This window comes from Astatotilapia calliptera, chromosome 7 (genome assembly GCF_900246225.1).
Source record: "Astatotilapia calliptera chromosome 7, fAstCal1.2, whole genome shotgun sequence".
Lineage (NCBI taxonomy): Eukaryota > Metazoa > Chordata > Actinopteri > Cichliformes > Cichlidae > Astatotilapia > Astatotilapia calliptera.
Window position 1 is genome coordinate 47,048,102 of NC_039308.1, and position 21,897 is coordinate 47,069,998.

The 21,897-nt window shown below is 40.6% G+C and overlaps 1 protein-coding gene across 1 annotated transcript in view; it reads right to left on the bottom strand.

Annotated features, from left to right (window-relative positions):
- Positions 1–21,897, bottom strand: part of cspg4 (chondroitin sulfate proteoglycan 4) — a 73,471-nt gene that overhangs the window by 20,948 nt on the left and 30,626 nt on the right. Inside the window, exons 2-3 of the mRNA XM_026175228.1 lie at positions 6,979–7,142; positions 1,162–4,695 (exon numbers count right to left, since the gene is read on the bottom strand). Coding sequence (XP_026031013.1) covers positions 1,162–4,695; positions 6,979–7,142 — 3,698 coding nt within the window. The remainder of the gene's footprint in view (positions 1–1,161; positions 4,696–6,978; positions 7,143–21,897) is intronic.

The following is a 21,897-nucleotide window of genomic DNA, read 5'->3' on the forward strand; positions in this document are numbered from 1 at the left end:
ATACTTTGTTCTGGGCAAAATGTAAAAAATATTGCACAACCTCAAGAGTTAGCAAAACCAAGAAATTAGCTACTTGTCTAAAATTCTGGAAAATCTAGATTGGAAGTGGCAGCACTGAAAAACTGCAGCTATTTTGTTGTTCCCCTGTTTGAACATCCACAATTGCGTACACAAATATACAGTACAGTTGTTCTCTGTAGCATTAAAACAGTTTAGTTGTATTTTTAGTTCACAATATATAATTAATAGCCCTGCTATAGTGTCTAATATAGACTTAAGACACATTGTTAGACAGCATTGTGAACAGAAACTTCAATAGACATTTGTGGCATTTGACAACAGTTAGAGCCGTGCTGCAGATTTACGCGCAGGCAGATTTATGGTCATCTCGCTTTGAGAAGTTTTAATCTTGAGCCTGCGCGGAGCCTTGGAGTCTGTAGGAGCCATGCTCACTTACGGCAATATTTCAAAAGATCATACCGCTTTTCATTTCATTGTACAGACACACACATTGGAAAAACTCCCAGAAATAAAGTCAATATTTTACCTCTTGTAAAGGCCATTCTGTCAAGGCTTTGTTCCATACATATTTCAGTACTGTGTATACTGTGCAGTCAGCACTGTATATTTAATATGCATCTCATACTGTAAAACCAGTGTATGTTCAGATTTATTATTTAGACCTTAGTCAAGGTCTTACATATAGCTTGCAATGAATGGATCAGCATTTTAAACTGCATTAATTGCTTCCATGATGAACTGCATGCAGGCTCATCTTATAAATTACAGTGGGATTCAGGAAGCTCCTCGGGGGATACTTAGTGCTCTGTTTTCTGCACTTAATAGAGTGCAATTTAGTACATAAACCAAATTAAAAGCAGCGACTGTAAAGTCATATTTAGCCCTGCTTTCATGTGGTTATAATATAGATTAAAAGCAGGGTCTGCTTGGTGACTCATGGGAAAGATCGTTTTCACAAAGAGAAAATATGTTTCTAAAGACGATATTTCTGTCATATGAAGATCATATCTACTACATAGTCTTTCTTATTTAATAAAAGCAAATACGTGCTGCACAACTTGAATGTCAGCAAAGCAAACTGTTGACTGTAGCTCTCTTAATACAAAAAAGTATTGTAATTACAGAATCAGTAAACAGTACCTTGAGATGATCATTGCTGATTACGGTGTGCTCTCCTTCGTAAGAAATGATGACCGCATTGACGACCACCTCAGGCTCAGACAAGTAACCTTGCTTAAATATTTTAATCCTGAACGTGCCCTCTTCGGAAAGTCCATTTGCCTGCACAGTGAAGCTGAAGGAGTCCTTGGACCTCAGACTCTCATAATTGTGCTCATATGAGACTACACCCTTTTTCAGGTCTTCCTCTGTGAAAACTGATGCCTCAATCCCACTCACAATAATTCTGCCATCCTTGGGTGGGGATGTAATCTGAAACGTAATCTCACTGTCATGTCTGATGTCCATGTTGGATTCTGCACTCAGCAGGGTGGTAGTAAGGGTTTTGGTGCTTCCGTGATCGATGACGATGATTGTGTTGTTCACCACTCGCAGGTAGGGTTCACCTGCCTGGATCTCAAGCACCGCAGTGGTCTTGTGGAAGCCATCTGACACCTGGAGTGAAAAGCGCTCCCGATCTGCTCCGTGGTGAATGAATAAGACTTTCTTATCTTTCAGGTCGGCTTGTGTAAAGCGGAAAAGGGGTTGTGATGGCTGTGATGTTGAGACAATATTGCCCGAAAGGATTCCCTCACGAGCGTAGACGATTTGACTGTCATTGAAACCCGAGTCATTGTCCTTGAACTGAATGACATCTGTTGTTAGCAGGCGCTGACTGTTACGGACCACATTGAAGACTTTATCCACTGTCCTCACAGGAGTATGCTCATTTTTGGGATGGATTGATATTCTGAAAACATCGCTCACAGTTCTCTCTGCATTTTCTTCATTTGCCAAAAAATGGAACTCATCACTGCTTGTCTTGGAGCCATCGTGCTTGTAAACGAGCCTTCCAAACTCAATATCTTCATTACTAAAAACTCTTATCGCCCCCTCAAATCTAGCAACTCCAGGTGGGGAATCCCTTATTAGCCGCCCATGCTTTGGCTCTTGAGTCACCCGATACAGGAAATTAACAGAACTTGAAGACTCCAGCCAAAGGTAGTTTTTGTTAAGACCATGCTCACTGCCCTCCAACACAACCAACTTCTTATTAGTCAAAACAGGGGCATCAGCGCTGGCAATGATATTGATCGGAAAGGTGTACAGAGGAGAGTGCTGATCCTCAGCAAAGACTTTGAACTGGAACTGATCTGTAGTATCCACAGCTCTTCGCACTCGGGCCCTGTAGCTAACGGCATTGTCTAAAATGTCTTTTTGGGTGAACATGTCACCCTCACCCAGCTCTCTGTCTGACAACAGGAGGCTTCCCAGTGTTGGGGGTGTAATGAGGATGTATTTAATTGTCCTGGGGTCTGGGGTTTTGTCAATGAATTCAGCTTGAAGGTCTGTGATTGTTTGCTCTTCACCAGCCTCCATTTCCAGTGGTACCAGCTGAGAAACCTTCACTTGAGCAGGGGCAATCATGACTGCAAAAGTATTGTTCCAGAGGGAGAACCGCCCCAGATGAGCGCTGAATTGGATCTGCTCCAACACAGTATTTTCCTGGTCACTTGAGTCTGTGCTGACATACCTAAGGCGCTTCTGATCTAAATCAGACTGATGAAAAGTTGTGACTTGTTTGTACACTCCGTCATTTGTCAGAATCTGCAGTTCTCCAAACACTAGAGGTTGTGTGATGTTATACACAATATCGCCAATACAAGGATGAGCGAGAGCAGCCAACTTGTGATTGTCTATGGATGCATTGCTTCCTTGTGACAAAAGAAGGCCAGAGTTAGTGACCATAGTTAAATCCGGTTGTATCACGGACAACTTAAAAGTAGTGAAAAGGCTTGATCCTTCAAAAGGCACGTCTAGGGTCATCATACCAGTACTACCACCTCTGTGTACAAAATAAATATTTCCATCTTCCAGGTCCTTACAAGCGAACTCTGAGATGCTTACTCCTGGTTTCTCTCTGTCTTCTAAGTAACCAAAATCCTTGGGAGGCTCTGAAGTAACAGTTATAATTAAGTCATCACAATTCAAGTCGAAATCCAACAACCTCATGATGCTGGTATTCAAATGAGTGCGGCCATTTTCAGCGATGGAGATTTCATTTATATCAAGTTGTGGTGTATCCTTAACTGGAAGAATTTCAATTGGGAGGACATAATTGTGAGGAGTTTTTAAACATTCTGGAAGGTAGAAATCACTTTGAGCAACCACCTGTAAATAGATTTGATCTGCAAGCCTTTCATTTCCATCATGCATATACTTGATTCTCTTATTGACAATATCAAGAAGAGTAAACTTTTGAATGTGTTGTCTGTTAATGTTTATATCGACTAAGCCATATGAGGGAAGACTCTCGAGAGTAAAGGTAATCTGCGACTGTTGCATGTTTGCAGCACTGAGGTCAAATGTAGGGTTTAAGTTGTTGATATCAAGAAAAACCTCTCCACCTTCTGGCACTTGTAATGGGGTGACATCTAGAAGCTTGGTCACATTTCTAAATAACTCTGTCGTGTTTTCTGTTGGGTAGCAGTGCTGTTGTTGATTAAAGTCAATGTAAACATGTGGGGTACTGATTGTAGGGGAAGTTGAGGTTAATTCCCCGTCATAATTTGAGTAGTCATAGTCCTCTCCTTCACATTTAACATGAATATCTTTGGTCACCAGAGCATCCTGCAGGTTTCTGTCTTTCTGATTCACTTTAATTTCTCCCAAGCATCCAATGAAGGATTCGTCTGTCAAATCTTCCTGATAGATGCGACCTAATGAACCATTGCCATGGAAGAATTCCTTCCTTTTTGCCTGGATGCCCCCTAAATACAGGCTTCCGACCAAATCCAGTTTTTGTGATGGGTCAAGGGAAAGGGAGGAAGACTGGCTGTCTACATTAAGAACAAAAGAATCCTGACTGATCTCGATCTTAACTCTGTGCCACTGATCGTCATCCAGCCGCACTTGCATATTCTTCAGGGCCTCCATACCACTACCGAGGTCCAGTAAACCTTTGAGATAGCCTTTCACAACACCAACAGCAATGAAGTCCGAATCTTGGCCAGGATGGAAAACAAGTAAGGCATCTTCAATGGTGGTTTTCATTAGAAATTCCAAGGCCCTTCGAGAACCACTACCTCCACTCCAGGTGGAGAAGGATATAAAAGAATCAGGGGTGCTGAAACTGGTGGTCTCGCCATCTCCAGCCTCAAACTCATTGCTGCAGGCTTCCTTTGTGTCTTGGCATCGTTTAAATGTTGAAGTGAGAATATCAAATTGATGGGATTGAAATTTGACTTCAGTCATACAGCCACGAAAAGGAGTAATGGCATTGCTAAGGTACGAAGTATGCAGGTCTTCAGTTCCTCCAAGCCAAATGCCCTGGTCAATATTGAGCTGCCCCCCGTCATTGCTCACAGGAACATATGTTGAAAAGACATCATTAATTGTCATGGTAAGCCTGCCTTCTTTCAGTGTCAGTGAGACTTTGTGGTCCAGAAGATTGTTCAGGTATGCTCCTTCAGATGAGGACAGCGTGACCTCACCAGCCCCCATGTTCATCCGAGCCTACGTGGAAACAAACATCATTTATTTCATTTGAAAAATTACATTGCATTGCATCTTTTGTATATTGTGGAACACTGGGTATTTCTTTGTGTTCATTTAATTGGAGCTGCTATTATATGAATTTATCTCTGCACTCTTATCTGGACATGATACTTAACATTAATGACTTACTTCACTATGGTTTAACTAAAAAAGGTTATAAAAAACAACCCTATATACTGTGCAAAGGTTTTCAGTCACCCCTCGTTTTTGGTCTTGAGCAATCATTTTGTAGACTTTCTTTTTTGGCTGCTTTTTTTGGGTCATTTTCAGTCTAGTCCTTGTACCTGACCACTTTCAAAATAATGCTTTTTTATTATTTGTTTCTTGAGCTACTTAACACTAACCTATAACTCATTAAAGCATTAAAAAAAGCATCTAACTTAAGGAATGAGCCAGTACTGTGGCTACACAAAATACAAAAAATCCAGCAATGATCCTACACAGGACTTCAGAAATGCATCTAGTCCATCTACTGTTTGCTGAGGCATCATCAGAAATGGTCTTACTGGAATGTTGGGTGTCCTTAAGGAAAGGAAATGAGGAGAAAAGGTTGAGCTATGCCAAATCACACAAGAAATGGTTTGAAAATCAGTGGGAACAGTTCTTATGGAGGGATGAATCCAAATTTGTACATTTTGGTTTAAATCATCAGCATGGAGAGAGTCATGGCTTGGGGGCTGCATTTCAGTCAGCGGTGTTCGGGATCTTGTCAAAATTGATGAAATTAAGGAAGAAGAAAAGTACAGTCAGATTTGGCAGTTTACACCATGCAGTGACATCTTAAAGCTGTCTGTTTGGCAATGGCTTCGTTTTTCACCATGACTATGATACTGCCAATTCACTAAAAGAATACCAGAATGGAAAAACACACAATGTGACACCGTCAGTCATGTATTGGCCTCCCCAAAGCCCAGACCTCAACGTTCTTTAAGCAGTGTGGGATCATCTTGTCAGAGTGAAAAGCAGTTTTTTTCCTTATATATTGTATTTTCATGTATGTTTGTATTTTCTGGGTTCAATAAGACACTCCACCAATTTCCCATTTTCCAAGAAATATAAAGAAATCAGTGGTTGCCTCAAACGTTTTGTCATAAATGAACTGTGGTCATTATCATTGCCAGATCCTGTCAGTTACAATTGATTGCAGGTTAATTATTTGGCTAATGAAAGACAAATTAAATTTTTTTTACAATATAGAACATTCAAGCAGTGTATGACAAAACCAAAGCAAATGACAAAGAAGTCATAATTAATAAGTAATTAACTCATTTAGAAAATGAATTAATTCCCAGAAGTTTCACTAATAAAATCAGAGATCTGAATGTTCTTTAAAAAAAATGTTGAACTACATGATTCTTTAACATCCCTCACAGAAAAGGCAATTTCATTTTTGTGGCGCCTCGACTCTATTTGTTCAATGTATCTGATATCCCTGAAAAACGTCGACTAGTAATATTTCCTTTTATTACAAATAACCTTTGATTTCTCCTCACTGAAAATGAAGCAATATTGTCCCTTCTGGGAAAAGTCTGTATGTCTCGGTCGCACCGTAACTGATGAGAGTTTTACTGCTTTAATTTATTATTTATTTATTATAGACATAAACAGTTTTCATTTAAGTGAGAGAACTAGAGAAGACAAAACCCCCCAAAAGAATATAATCAATCCACCTGTTTTAGAGGGACTCACGATGAAGTAATCGTAGCTTATTGAATTGAAACAGAGTTCACGACTACTTTAAAGGTCACGTAGTTCATAACCCATTCATAACACATTCTGTTTCTTCTAGTAATTTCACTCGTGATCTCTTTGGGATTTTAATGTGTGACAAATTAAGCAAATTACCCTGATTAAATGACTATTTTGAGGTCATTTCTCCATATAAATCACTTTAGCTGTTTATTATTTCACTATAACAAAACACTCTGAAACAGGACTCTCTGTACTATGCATAGGTGACTTTGACAATAACATATTTCGCACTGTAGCTGAAGTTGAAGTGTGGAACTACACTTCTCTACAAATACAATAAGTTATGCTGATTTCAAGGTGTTTTTGTTCTTTCTGAGTCCTTAGACTTGATTTTCCTGTAGAGTTGCAAATAGAAATGCAGTTGTCTGTTTTAGCCTCTTCTTTTGAACAACTGCTCTGTTTTTGAATTGGTTATCCAATGGGTGCCAACACTGCTTTGTTTAAAAAGAGTTTTAAGGGCTCAGATTATTGCCATTTCTAAATCCGCACCTGTATTTTCCCATTTTGGAGCTCAAGGAACAGGTAGTCCTCGTTCCCAGCAGCCAGGAGTAACAGCCCACTTCGTCGACTTGTCTTGAACTTTAGTGACAACTGGAAGGTGGAGACATCTTGGAAGGCATTTAAATGACAGAAGCTGTCCCCAAAGTAGGATTCTGTGAAGAGTGAATGTAGGTTATCTGAAAGTATAATATATGGATCATGTTATCCTATACATCAAAGACATTTCTGTTTTTATACCCCGGATACATACACGGACACTTATTTTCTTTCACTTTGCACCATATGTCTTGTTTGTCATTTCTCTAGGAAAAGGCACCAAAACTTTTGTAGCTAAACATAAAATAGCCTCATTTGCATGATCATTTGCATTGTCTGCACTGTGGAAGCATAACATGGCCTACTACAGTGGCCCACACAAAAAGACACCTGCACAGGATGACACATTATCAACTCATCCTACAGCTGTTGACTGGCAACTCCCTGAATTCTGATGTGGAAGTTTGGCGAAACCAATTAGAGGAGCATTTTTTAATACAGTCTCATTTTACAGTGCAACGTTCTCAGGCACTGATTTCTATATTATCAGGTGTCCTCCAGCTGCTCCTGGCTGAAGAGGAGCTCCTGTGGCCTCAAAGGGATTCTCTCACTGAGACATCAGTCATTACCCCTGCGGAGATTTTTCCGGGCACATAGAGTCATGGGGAGCAGGATTTCCCAGGCTTGAGCTGTCTCATTTTCAATGATATGCTAATTCAGCCACCTGCCCCGGACTGTGCTCTCTCGAGCCCTTGACAAAATGTAAACCGGGGAGGAAGTCAATTATTTTCCAGTGCACATGCTCTGAAATTAAACTGGACCACCTCCAACAACCCGTTTCCTCAGCCATGGGTTTTCCATGGCTTTAGCCAAGAGATATAGAATTAGTCGCCCACTTGCCATCACGAGGGTGATAGTCCAAGACACAGAAGCTCACAGTGAAGAAAGCAATGTTCTGATCGGCCAGTGCTAATGCTTTGGAATATTTGGAATAGTCCAGCAGCGAGATAGAGACAGTGTTGTGTCAAAGTTCATAAATTCCTGGGAGATCATGAGGGACAAAATGTTCCCTCAAAATCAGCAGCAGCATCAACTAACCTAGCAGGCTTCATGCGATAGGGCATTAAGGAGAGGAGAAGAAAATATGACAGGCTCGAGAATTCACATTCATAACTATAAATGGAAAAAAGTACTTTCTCAGGGCTGAAACAAATGAGTGTGTGTGTGTCTGTAAAGGACAGCCTATGTCTGGGTTGCGTCTACATTAATGTCATGCTGCCAACTTCAAAACACTGAAGGCTAACTTTGTCCTTTTGTCTCTCATCCTGTAAGTGAGCCTTTCCATTGCGGATCTGCAACAAACATTGAAAATGTAAACAAAGACAATCATTTTGATGTCAGCAAGAACGAAAGCAAAGCTTTTATCGTCACGCCCACGGTTCTGCGTTTTAACTAAGAGGCATTTAGTTTTGGGTCCAGGGCTGCTCTGTCATGAACAAAGTCAGTGATGAATGGTCTAAGCACAAGGCCAAGCACACAGAGAGACTTTTTGCAGTCACAGAAACGCCACGGATATCACACGTGGATTTGACATTATCACATGTTAAACTTTGTAATACATACTGTGTGAATAACAACAAAGAAAAGTGAAAGAAATCACAATGACAATGAAACCAGCCCTGACAACTCAACAAGGAAATGTTACAGAACATGGAAATGTCATTTGTACAAGAGAGTTGGACGAAATTGTTGTAGTTACACATCATTCATTTGCAAAATGTCACTTTTTGGAGTCTATTGTCGTTAGCTGTTACTGACTGCGCCAGAGGCTATTATAGTACAGTTCAGAGAGTTTTTGGTAAAGCTAAGGTATTCTAAATGAAATACTAGTGCTAATTGCATAGGACCCTCTAGGCTGAAACTGAAAAATGGGGGAACAGAATCTTTTCTTACAGGCAATTGCATTAACAAAGAAAATCGCAATGAGCTCCATGGTTCTTAAACCCGAGCTTTTGTTGGATTGTTCACTGAGCATGGGGATAAAAAGCTGAAGGAGAGAGCGATGCCAAGACAATTCTGCCTGGGGATTTTCTGGTTCAAATTCAGCTTGCTGCTGTTGCCTTCAGGAAAAAGGAGCACATTTTCTAATGATACACACAAAAGCTTTACTCTCTGCAGTGTACCTGGACCTGGAATTCATTAGTTCTCCATCTAAGCTGTGTAAAGCTCTGTGTAGAATAGGCTTCACGTAGGAAAAGCACATTTTCAACATGCTATCTGTATAAATGTCTCGCTCTGTGGCACTTCTTTTGTCTCTGCACCCTTGGTGAAACCTGTTCAGTGTTAACAGTTCCTAATATGTTTGCAAAGAGATACCTCCAGGATGACAGAAAATGAATTGTACATCACACAAACCTCCTCTCTTCTCTTTTCCTGCAGTGTAAGACTAAGCCACAGTCTCCATCTTCCAGGCACTCAGTGCTGGATGTAGATGGGAACTAGCTGAGGGGATTTTGCTGACAAGGCATCATCATACAGAAAGGAACATCATTGCTCCCAAAGGATGTAAGCTGGAGCTGTGGCTCTTCTGCCACACTTGGTGTCAGTCTGTGTGTTGAAGTTTAACCACCCAAGAGCACAGTCTCTGATAAGCTTCAACTACCACACCTCCCCCTTAACACCACTTTAACACAAACCATTCTGTGTCAAGCAGAATCCTGGTCTCAGGCCAATGCAGATGGCTATAATTTGATGACTGACTGCTCTTGTATTTATAATGCTCGGAGGAAACTGAGTCTTCCTCCCTTTTAAGAATCGCTGGATGAATTACCCTTTTGTCTTCCTCTCCCTTTCCTCCTCCTCTTCTCTATCCTCTTTTGGTCCCAGGCTAGTGACACATGTCCGGAAAAGCTATAGGGAAGAGAGACACGCTGACCACAAGTGCCGGAGACAGTGAGAAGACTTTGTGTCCTGTGACATGTCCGTACTGATCAGTCAGTATCGCTTTAGTCCTACTTTAAGTGAGTGTGAAGATGTGGCAGATACACATGAACTAAGGATTCAGGGTGCTAAATGACTCATTACAGTCACTCAAGGAAATCTTTAAACTATATGCAGAAAATTGTGAAAACTGATATCCTTGAACTTTGTATTAACTGCATAAACAGAATAATGCTATTTTATTTATTGTACTTATTCTGTTTGTTTGAAATATTTAGCAGAAGAAAGGACCTTGTGTGTGGTTCTCTTCTCAAATTTTGTCATGGTAACACTGCTTGGAATCCAAACAAACCACCTACTTGCGTAACCCATGGTTAAGCTATGGTTAGATTGACTATAAATAGAGGTTATGTTTGCCATTTCTTTCCTTTGCTGGGTTTTGCCTACTGCAACAGGGCATGATGGCTCAAGGATATGAAAAATAGAGTCTGCTAACCACAGACAGAACCTGAGAGCTTATAAGTGCAATATTGTTTTTGCCACATGGCAACTCAGTCATTACCACGAAACAATTATAATCCTTTGCAAGGGTCAATAGCACTTAGACCTGTGGTAAACATTTGTTTTCTAATTGTGTCTGCAGACAGCTCAATGTACTGTTAGGGTTTGGAAGAGAACAGGAGAAGTTGCACATTACAACTAATCAGCTGAGTGAACAGCCTTGATAATTTATTGTTATTTATCAAACCAAAATGCCAAGTATCAGCTGTGAGTATTTCAAATATCATAGTGGAAGAGGATGGATGGCGTTTCAACACTGCACTAAAGCTGCAACCTTTCTTTAAATGGATTTCTTTACTATCCTTTACTACAGTTACAGAGCCTGTGTTTCATATGCCCACCATCCACCCCAGCCACCTCCCTCCAATTCTTTGCTTTGACAGATGCTAAATAAAATATGCTGCTGAGCATAATCAAAGCAGCATTAAATAATTAACATAATATTCTTAATATACCATAAGTTTGATATAGGGTGTGCTGTAAGTCATAACTATATGTCAGAACCAACTTGTTGGGAGCATCAAACTCCAGCTGTTGGCCCCACCCAGCCAGGAGGTTCAAATCAAGAATCTTCCTGTTGTAAGACAAGAGTGCTAACCACTGGATGACATTGTCATCCCTCAATAAACATTCAGATTCACTATATTAATACAGATTTCAAAAAAAAAAAATTTCCAACAGAAGAAAAATGTTCTTAAAATGTCTCCAAAAGTTCATTCTGTTCATCTGGACGTAACGTTTTCAGTGGGAGAAACGTTTCGTCACTCATCCAAGTAACTTCTTCAGTCTCAGCTGAGTGCAGGTTTCCCCAATCTTATAAACAGTACATTTGCATAATGACTGAAACCAGCCCACTGAAGGAACAAAACACTACGTCTAGATGAACAGAATCAACTTTTGGAGATTTACTTACCTGGATGATTGAGGATGCATCAAGACGTTCTTAAAATGTTCTCAGGAAGTGAGCATTTTGGCAAAAACATTTAGAGACTCTGAATACAGCACTCTCCATAAGACAATAGTCCTAGCTCCAGTGCTTTTAAACAGCAGAGAGCTGAGCCACAACTCTACATACTTTGACAGTGCTGCTTTATGAGGATCCCTTCCAGACTTTTCAGAAGTCACCAGGGACACACTTTTACAGGCTTTAAGGAGCCATTTCTCAGACCCAGCTATGCTAGCGTGAAAGCAGGCTGCATAATTCTAGCCCCCTCCCTCCCTTTCAAATCCCTATCCACTTCTGCATCCCTCTGAGACACTCCAATCACAGCCAGATTGAAGAGGTACAATACTTAAAAAAAGGCTTGTGGAGGCCACAGCTGGAAGCCTCCTCCCTGGCAATAACCTACAACTTTTCAGGCTGTCTCTCTATAAAACGCACGCTTACAAAACAGACAAGGGGTAGCGGCAGCAACGAAAAATTATGACCTTTCTCTATGAAAAGAGAATGGAAGTGCAATGTAATTTTAGCTTAGGTAAATGGACTTGTGACAAAGCGTGGAGTGGAGGATGTGAAAGACTCATGCTGTCTGGATTTGTGCTCTGCTCTGAAAAGCTTGGTCTCCATGCAGAATGAAAGGAAAAGCACTCCCTTTGGAATGACATAAAAGTGGTAGTGTCTTTAATAAGTGTAACTGAAGACTTTCCAATATTCCAATAAACAAACAAACAAACAAACAAACAAACAAACAAACAAACAAACAAACAAACAAACAAACAAACAAACAAACAAACAAACAAACAAACAAACAAACAAACAAACAAATAAAAACACATAAAACTGACAGAGATATTTCTATCTGTCTTTTTATACCCATTTGTTTAGTTTAAGAAGGAAAAAAAGCAGGATAACTCAGGGCTTATAGGGGAGTACCCTACCACTGCGTAACATCCAATCCCATGACTGGAAAGCCAAAGAACAGTCTTGTTGTATACTCCAGAAAGTTGCCACGAACGCCTTTTTACAGCATGTACACTCTCTTGCACAGCTTTCAGGGAAAATATCCCCTCAAAAGTTGGGCTTCATTACCCTGAAATGCTAACTGAACTCTTTCAGGCCACAGCAGACAAAGATATATTATGGTAGTTTAAAAGCACACAATGGGACATTCTCAAATTTTCAAGCTATGCTTTTCCTGAATTTCAATTTTCCAACCACTAAGGTGTTTGATTAATTTGCAGGCTCTTGGCTCCTAAAACTCTGCTAAAAGACTTGTGATCCTAATGACTTCAGTTGATGATCTCACTCACCAAACAGCATTGTAAGACAAACATAGCCATGAACGGATGCATTGTAGTGATTTGGGGCTCTGCTGTAGTTTATGACTGACTAATACAAAGCGTGCCACTGTCAGCCCAGCTGAGCTACGGAAACCATGGTCAAGGTCCCGCACAGTGAGTCCTGTTAAAATAATCTCTCCGTGACATCAGAGGAGTGGACCGCCCCATAGGATTTCAACCTGCAATCCCCCTAACAATAAATGGACCTCACTACGCCTGAGCACACACACTTTCTTTTGTCATGTTTTGAAAGAGATATTCTAATGTGTGATTATTTATACATGTAGCTATGCCTTTCTCTGTTTTCCCTCAGCTCCTGAAATTGTTTATGGAGCTGAAGGACATTTAATGAAGTCTCACATGTGAGAAGTGACTGCAACAGTGTGTCAAGGGAGCAGACAGGAAGGAAAAAATTGCACACAAACTATCAAATCTAAGACTTTTTTTTTACAGTGATATCTTTCGCATCGTTCGGTAAAGAAAGTGTACTGTCCTTCTGTGCTTTCACATCTGAAATCTAATTAGAGGCCAACTGAGGATTTTCATTGACCTACAGTGCTTGATTGAAAAGAAGCTTAAAGGTGAAAAAAACAAACTGAGAGCGCAGCATGTAATGGATGGGTAGCTAGAATGGTTGGGCCTTTTTTCCCCCACAGCATTGATGGACCAAAGAGTAATAGCAGCAGGAAATTAGCACACAGTTAAGTACAGCCTCTTAAGTTTCTAACATTTACAATGTCAACACAAAATGGGAGCGCAAAGACGTTCTGTGTCCTGTTGTTGTGTCGTGATTAGCACGGATAATTAAACGAAATTATTTTAATGTCGGTTATTTTAAGCCCCTGTTTCAAAGTGTGATACCACATCATACCCAGGTTAAAGTCTGGATTTAATTAATAGACATCATAAACCCCTAATTTTCCCATGACAGAATCCCCCCCCCCCCATCATTATGATTTATCTGATACAGCCTATATCAGTTTGCTGATATGAGTCCACATTGAAGTCCATCTCTGGAAGAAACTTTTTCAGTTTTCAGTTACATTTTCCTCAGGTTTAGTCAACAAATAGCTTAGCAGGTTTTGAAAAAAGATCACGGTTAATATTAAATGGAACCTTTTAGCAACTTTTCATCCACCTCTTGGGGAACTTCTCTTGGCAGAAGCCCTGAAGTGGGGCTTATGCTCGGTTTTGGACATACACAACTGCAGGCTCCATGGACCAGTAGCCATTCCTGTTATATTTCTTTTAAGTCCACTGGAAGACCAGCTGAAGGGTGCATGGGTAGTTGGCACATGGTAGTGCAGTCTCTGTGCAGATGAATCCAAAATTACCCAGTATGTGGCTGTCTGCTTGGAGCCTCCTGCTCATCATCTGGTGATGAAATTTGCATCACTGCACACTTGTTTTTTTACTTTTTATTTTTAATCTCTCTTGGGTTATCCTCAGAAACCAAAAAATCTACTGGAAGTACATGCATCAGCTTATTTCCTGAATGTACTGTGTTTACTTTAATGAGGCACAAGAGGTGTTTAGAAAGTATTTTTTTTAAAATATTTTTTATATACCGCTTTCTTTATTCTTTATCACACTTGCTATATATGTGTTTAAAAACAGTTAAATCGAAGTTTTAAATCTTAAACACACCTATTTGTTTTTTTTTTGAGAGAAAGCTAATCTGCCTCTAAGTATGGTGGAGCTGGAGCCAGAGGTTAGTTAGCATAGCTTAGCATAAAAGCATGAAGCTGGAAAAAGTCATTAGTTTTGATAACAGTAAATGCCAACATATCTCTACCTCAGTGCTCCACAAACAAATTTTAGTTTGCATATAAATGCTACAAGTTGAAGGGCATATGGCTAATATACAGTGGGGCAAAAAAGTATTTAGTCAGCCACCGATTCTGCAAGTTCCCCCACCTAAAATGATGACAGAGGTCAGTAATTTGCACCAGAGGTACACTTCAACTGTGAGAAACAGAATGTGAAAAAAAAATCCATGAATTCACATGGTAGGATTTGTAAAGAATTTATTCGTAAATCAGGGTGGAAAATAAGTATTTGGTCAATAACAAAAATACAACTCAATACTTTGTAACATAACCTTCGTTGGCAATAACAGAGGTCAAACGTTTACTATAGGTCTTTACCAGGTTTGCACACACAGTAGCTGGTATTTTGGCCCATTCCTCCATGCAGATCTTCTCGAGAGCAGTGATGTTTTGGGGCTGTCGCCGAGCAACACGGACTTTCAACTCCCGCCACAGATTTTCTATGGGGTTGAGGTCTGGAAACTGGCTAAGCCACTCCAGGACTTTCAAATGCTTCTTACGGAGCCACTCCTTTGTTGCCCGGGCGGTGTGTTTTGGATCATTGTCATGTTGGAAGACCCAGCCTCGTTTCATCTTCAAAGTTCCCACTGATGGAAGGAGGTTTTGGCTCAAAATCTCACGATACATGGCCCCATTCATTCTGTCCTTAACACGGATCAGTTGTCCTGTCCACTTGGCAGAAAAACAGCCCCATAGCATGATGTTTCCACCCCCATGCTTCACAGTAGGTATGGTGTTCTTGGGATGCAACTCAGTATTCTTCTTCCTCCAAACACGACGAGTTGAGTTTATACCAAAAAGTTCTACTTTGGTTTCATCTGACCACATGACATTCTCCCAATCCTCTGCTGTATCATCCATGTGCTCTCTGGCAAACTTCAGACGGGCCTGGACATGCACTGGCTTCAGCAGCGGAACACGTCTGGCACTGCGGGATTTGATTCCCTGCCGTTGTAGTGTGTTACTGATGGTGACCTTTGTTACTTTGGTCCCAGCTCTCTGCAGGTCATTCACCAGGTCCCCCCGTGTGGTCCTGGGATCTTTGCTCACCGTTCTCATGATCATTTTGACCCCACGGGATGAGATCTTGTGTGGAGCCCCAGATCGTGGGAGATTATCAGTGGTCTTGTATGTCTTCCATTTTCTGATGATTGCTCCCACAGTTGATTTTTTCACACCAAGCTGCTTGCCTATTGTAGATTCACTCTTCCCAGTCTGGTGCAGGTCTACAATACTTTTCCTGGTGTCCTTCGAAAGCTCTTTGGTCTTGGCCATGGCGGAGTTTGGAGTCTGACTGTTTGAGGCTGTGGACAGGTGTCTTTTATACAGATGATGAGTTCAAACAGGTGCCATTCATACAGGTAACGAGTGGGGGACAGAAAAGCTTCTTACAGAAGACGTTACAGGTCTGTGAGAGCCAGAGATTTTCCTTGTTTGAGGTGACCAAATACTTATTTTCCACCCTGATTTACGAATAAATTCTTTACAAATCCTACCATGTGAATTCATGGATTTTTTTTTCACATTCTGTCTCTCACAGTTGAAGTGTACCTCTGGTGCAAATTACTGACCTCTGTCATCATTTTAAGTGGGGGAACTTGCACAATCGGTGGCTGACTAAATACTTTTTTGCCCCACTGTATGTAGCAGCATAGCAGGCTAAGCTAAACAGCGCCTGCTCTCAGTTCATTTAGCTTACACAGAATTCAAATAGGCTCTTGCCCCCAATTTTTCACTTATATCAACTGAGTAGAGAGCATCTTGGTGAAAGGAGACATTTTGGCATTCTTTTCAGTTTGCAGGCTTTGTTAGATAAGTAGTCACAAGGGGCCTGTGTTTCTATGTTGCACCTCAACTCTCCCCCTACAGTTAATATTTCTCTTAATATCTCCAAACTATGCTCTTGAGGTTTGTGTCTTCTGTTGTGCCTTGGGTTTTAATGTTTTCACAATACATATGGCTGGTATGCTGTTGCACACTACTGAGAGTGCCTAAGGCACTTTTGGAACTGCCACAATTGAAGTATGAATAAGAAGAGAAGACGTGACAGCACCAGCGTTTGGTCGTGTAATTTCCACAGCCACACTTTTTTTGGGGGTATTGAAAGTACATGTCTGCGTGTTTGCTCTCATCCTAATTCTTTTATTGTTAACAGTCATTTCTGACAGTATCAATAGCTCCATTCAGCTTTCGCACTGAGTACCCTCGTGACTGCAGTTATGAGTACGATTGCATGCATCAGTCACTCCTCCACTAATTATCAGCATGACATTGGCTTTTCAGTGCCTTGGAACGTACTTTGCTGAATAGCAGTTCACTGTCATAAATCATTCCACTTATATGTCAGCACAGGGAATGAGATTTAGCACCTTAAACCAAGAAACCTTGCTCAGCTGGGGTCCAGTGCCTGGGAACACTAGATAGAAATGGCTTTATGTTCCAGACAGATCAGTTAAATTATTTTTATGTCTTTCTCTCATTTGGGTCTCACTGATTCAAAACAGAAAATGACTTGTCAATTTTATGTGGTCCTGGCTGCAACTTCACCTCATGCTATATAGCAGACAAGGTATGTCATTTTACATTGGGAGCCACATACTTTGATCTTAAGTGGGCCGGACCTAGGATGGGAAAAAGTGCAATTTCAAAAGAATGCCTTGTGTACATTAAAGAAGACGTCTTGGCTTGTTTTTGCCCAGGTTGTCCTGTAATTATAAAATATAAAGTTTTTGTTAATTAAAAAAAAAAGTTCTACAGGAACTTTTCTGTCATTTAATTATTTAATTATTATTTAATTATAATAGTGTGGTTATAAAAAACCATGGAGGAAGTCTTTATGTAAGGAAGAAATACAGTTAAAAGTGCAAAAATGTACAAATTCCTTCACAGGCCTTATGGTTGACACCCCTGTAACAGACAATACAAAATTGGATTTATTTAGTTGTAAGGTGGATAGTATTCAAACTCTTGGTACCTTTTAATTTTATGTCAGTTACCCAAAACGCCACATTTTTCTCTCCTCACAATAGTTAAATGTTGAAAGGAGCCTTTGTCACATCAGTTTCAACCTTCACAGCTACACACTCTTTCCATGACCAAATCTAAAGGTGAGGCTTATCTGTAAATGAGGCCTCTAGTCTCTAAAGAGGGGGGACTTGTGATACAGAGGTTGCAGTGTAGGGGCCTCTCAAAACCCATATCCGGCTTTAAACCAGGTCTGCAGACTCAGTGTGTGTTTGAGATCAGAGTGTCACATTAGCTCCATAATGAGAACCAGCTGAAGGCACACACCACCAGACTGACCCTTTCCAGCTCAGACTGCCCCCACCTTCATTTCCCTACCACCCTCGCAGCCGTACCCCAGATAAATGCTTTATCCAGATGCTTTCTCTGAAACCCTTCCATCAACTGGCGTTACTCTAAACCGTCTTAGTGCACACACCCAAAAACAGAAGTACACGGTGCAAACATAAACACCCATACTCACCCTTGCACCTATTAGTGGCTATGAGCACACGCACACACGCTTTCCCTCCCTTTGCCACGGGTTAAGGATCTCACAAGCTAACAGCCATTCCTTCTGTGCCCGCTGGCTGAGTCAGCCCTCCGTCTCCCGCCATTCAGATAAATGTTTTCCACCAGGCTACCGTTGAAGAGGCCCACCCTGCTCCACCCAGCTCCTTTTCTCCAACTGTCTTTTGGGAAAATGTTACTAGCGCTCCCTACCCCCCAACCCCAAACCTCTCTTTAGCATCCCTCTGTGCAGAACTCACTCTTCCTCAGCCCCACAGCCTTCAGTCCAAAGTAAACAGCATTTAACATGGAAAGCCCGGAAACGCTGCGCAACAACTTAAACAGCAGTCTAATGTCCCAGCTCCAACAAATACATCTATTTCATTTTTCCACAGTTCTGCAGGGTTTGGTTTTATTATTGAAGCACTGGCTTGAAGATGGATAATACTGGTTCTTAGTGGAAAAATTTTAGTAGCAGGCATAATAGACGAGGAGGAACGCACAGGGGATTTGGACTTTATACTCAACTACATACTACAGTACTGCTCAGCTGGTAAATTTGATTTGTAGAAAAAAAAAGAATACATTTTAGGATTTTATGTAATCCTAAGATTTATTGTGTCCTTACAGGATTATTTCAAGCAAATACAAATATGGCTGAAACCAAAATATTCAAAATAGACCAGTGTGAAAAATATATTTATTCAACCCTTTATTAGGGCTCCAGCAAAATTGGGCAATGCTGAGCATAATTAGATACACACACCTAGAGGGTCTCTCTCTCTCACTCGCTCTCTCACACACACACACTTGCCCAGATCTGTCTTTGCGCACAAACCAGCAACCTTCTGATCACCTTCTTTTTCTCAGTGAGAACACTGACATCTGTCCAGTCACAGCACGCCTGCCTACACAAAACAGGGAAGGCTACGCATTAAAGGCAAACACTGGTTTTGCTGGATCTTAACATTCATGCCACATCAGTGGTAATGGTTTAAACATGTGGTGACAAAACTGACCCGGGGGAGGGGAAACAGAACCCGTGAGCTTGCCAAGTCAATCAATGACGGCGGCCACTCCGCGCACCGCAGTTAGCCTGAGGGGACGTCGTGGCAACATGCATCCTCTAACACAAGCCACTGTTTACTGTACATAACTCACACCCTTTGGCAGTTGTGTCGTGCGTGGATGTAGCAACAGTACAAGTCCAACACTATAATCTGTGATGACTATAACAACCCTTCATATTGCCCTTCTCTCATAGAGCCATCTGCCTTTCAAAGCAAAATCTTTAAGACCACTTTTAGTTGAAATATCTGCCGGCCATTTTTCTTCACCTCCAAATATTGTTATTCACATATAGGCTTGCAACATTTGACACTACAGTAAAGGATAAAAGCAGGGTGGCCACTGTGTCTTACCCATAATCCAAATGTGTTATTTGAGCAACAAACCACTACCATCTACTGTGTAACCAACATGCTATTCCTAAAAAGTTTTTATATTTAGACAATATAGAGGGCTGTCACAGAAACCAAAGAGTCTAAGAGAGAAAGACAAGTAGGCCAGTCAAACGATGTTGAGAGATCATGTTCAGGCAGGTGAAACAACCTAAGTTTGAAACAGAAAGACTGGCTTAAGAAAGACAAAAACGATACTAATGTTTAATGGAGTTTTTGATGCCATTCAAGATCCAAGATATTTTGCAGTTGCAAACAAAGTGACAAATTAAGTTTTCCTTTTAGAAATTTGAATGAAAAACCCATGCTACTTTTTTTTTGTTATCAGTTGAATCTGTTTGGTTTCTTGTGTGAAAGGACTAACTTGTGACAAGGGTCATGAGTCAGAATTGACGCCACAGTGCCACGAGTTTGTAAGCAGCATAGTTCACCGCACCTCAGGGATGCCTTGCAGACAGAAAGCAGAAAAAAACAAAACAAAAAAACTTTAGAAAGACAAACGCTTTCAGAGGAAGAATATGATGAAAAAGAAACCGAGTGAATGTTGTATCTGGAAAACAAAACAAAAAGTCTTCAGAAATCCAAAGAGTGAGCACAGAAAGAGATACATCAGAGAGCTTTTTCTGTTTGCTGTTTCTTCAAGTTGGCATGGAACTTCAGCAGATTGACAGAGGTTCTTATTACCTATAATTTGCATTTAGATGACAACAAGAGCAGGGAGTTTGAATTGAGTGTTGTTCCAACAACTACTTCTCAGCTCCAACAGATGTAATTACAAGTAATGCACCTCATTGCATGTGTCTGATTACAATGCTATTTCTTCATTTTATCTGAGGGAAGTTGCTCATAAGCATCCTTTGTGCATCATCCCCCACCTCCCAACCGTGCACGGCTGATTGAGCTAAATGCTTTTCACTCTGTTAGAAACTACCATATGTATTGCAGATGACTGAGGAGAAATCAAACATCCTCCCATACTGTACCACCTACCTCTTGCATGACAGCAGATCACAGCAGTTACTGTTGGAGTTGACTGCTTTTTAACTTCAGAAATGATCTATGGTAGTGTGTGTCCTGAAAGTGAAACTCTTTTAGAGCAGTCAAAGATATGTCTGAATTGCCAGAACCCAGGATACAAAGTCTTACAGACTGTGACAGCTGAATGTAACCACAGGTAAGCTCAGAAGTGATCTTAAAAGAGACAAAAAAGCCTTTGTTGGTGCATGAGAAGTGAACATTTGAACCTTTTTTTATGGAATCATCCTGTGAAAACACTTATTAGAAAACTATTAAACATTAAGATGGCATTTATAAAGCATTTCTCCTCCCTAGTATGTAACTAATAGAATGGATATAAAGTGTTGCTTAATAAGCTTATAGACAAACAAATTATTTAGGCTATGTCAATGGTTCATCATATCTTTAATAACTAAAGTGTGAGATGACAGTTTGTTGGAAGTGTGTCTTGGTGAATTTAGCCCAGTTGAGCTGTGTTGAGCTAACCAGCTAATTAGCCTTGCAGCCCTGTTGTCCATTGTTGTGTTAGCACGGCGGCATCTATTTTCCCAATTTTGATAGGTGAAGTTGACTTTACATTATTGTCTTTAAATCTTTAGTTAATGTTGCATATTTCTGCCTTAATAAATTGAATGGGAATTTTAAATATGAATTGCAACTTTGTTTACTTGATGATTAAATAAAAGATCAAAAAATCATGACTGCTGCACTAAACACAAGTACTGTATCAATGTGTGGATTTACTAATCTATTAGAGTGGTATTTTGAGAGTTGATTTTATATTCCTTATGGCCATTTAATATAGGTAACTATTTATTTCATGCAGTAGTAAAACTGGGGTTTTGATATTCCATGCAAATACCATTTGTTTTGGGATTGTCTTTGACAAAGGAAATAGAAAGCCACACCTGAACTTGATCGATTTCTTACCCCGAGGAGCTGCTCTGATTTTTTATTATGCTGGAGAAGGAGACCATCCATTACTTTTTTACGCTTGAATTCACCTGTTTGAACACGACTGGACAACTTCACTTCTTTGTTTGATTTAGGAGCACTTTGGAACTGAACCATACAGGACACTGACTTGCCTCGCCAAAGCTGTCTACATATCAGAGGAAACTTGATGAATAAACTAATGATATTCCAAACACTTTACAGCACTTTGCATTTAATCAGACCTATTAATCTCTGACTCTCCTCCACAGTCTATATGTGCCCCGTCTTCGTCCCCTCATCCCCAACCGGTCGTGGCAGGTGGTTGTCCCTCCCTG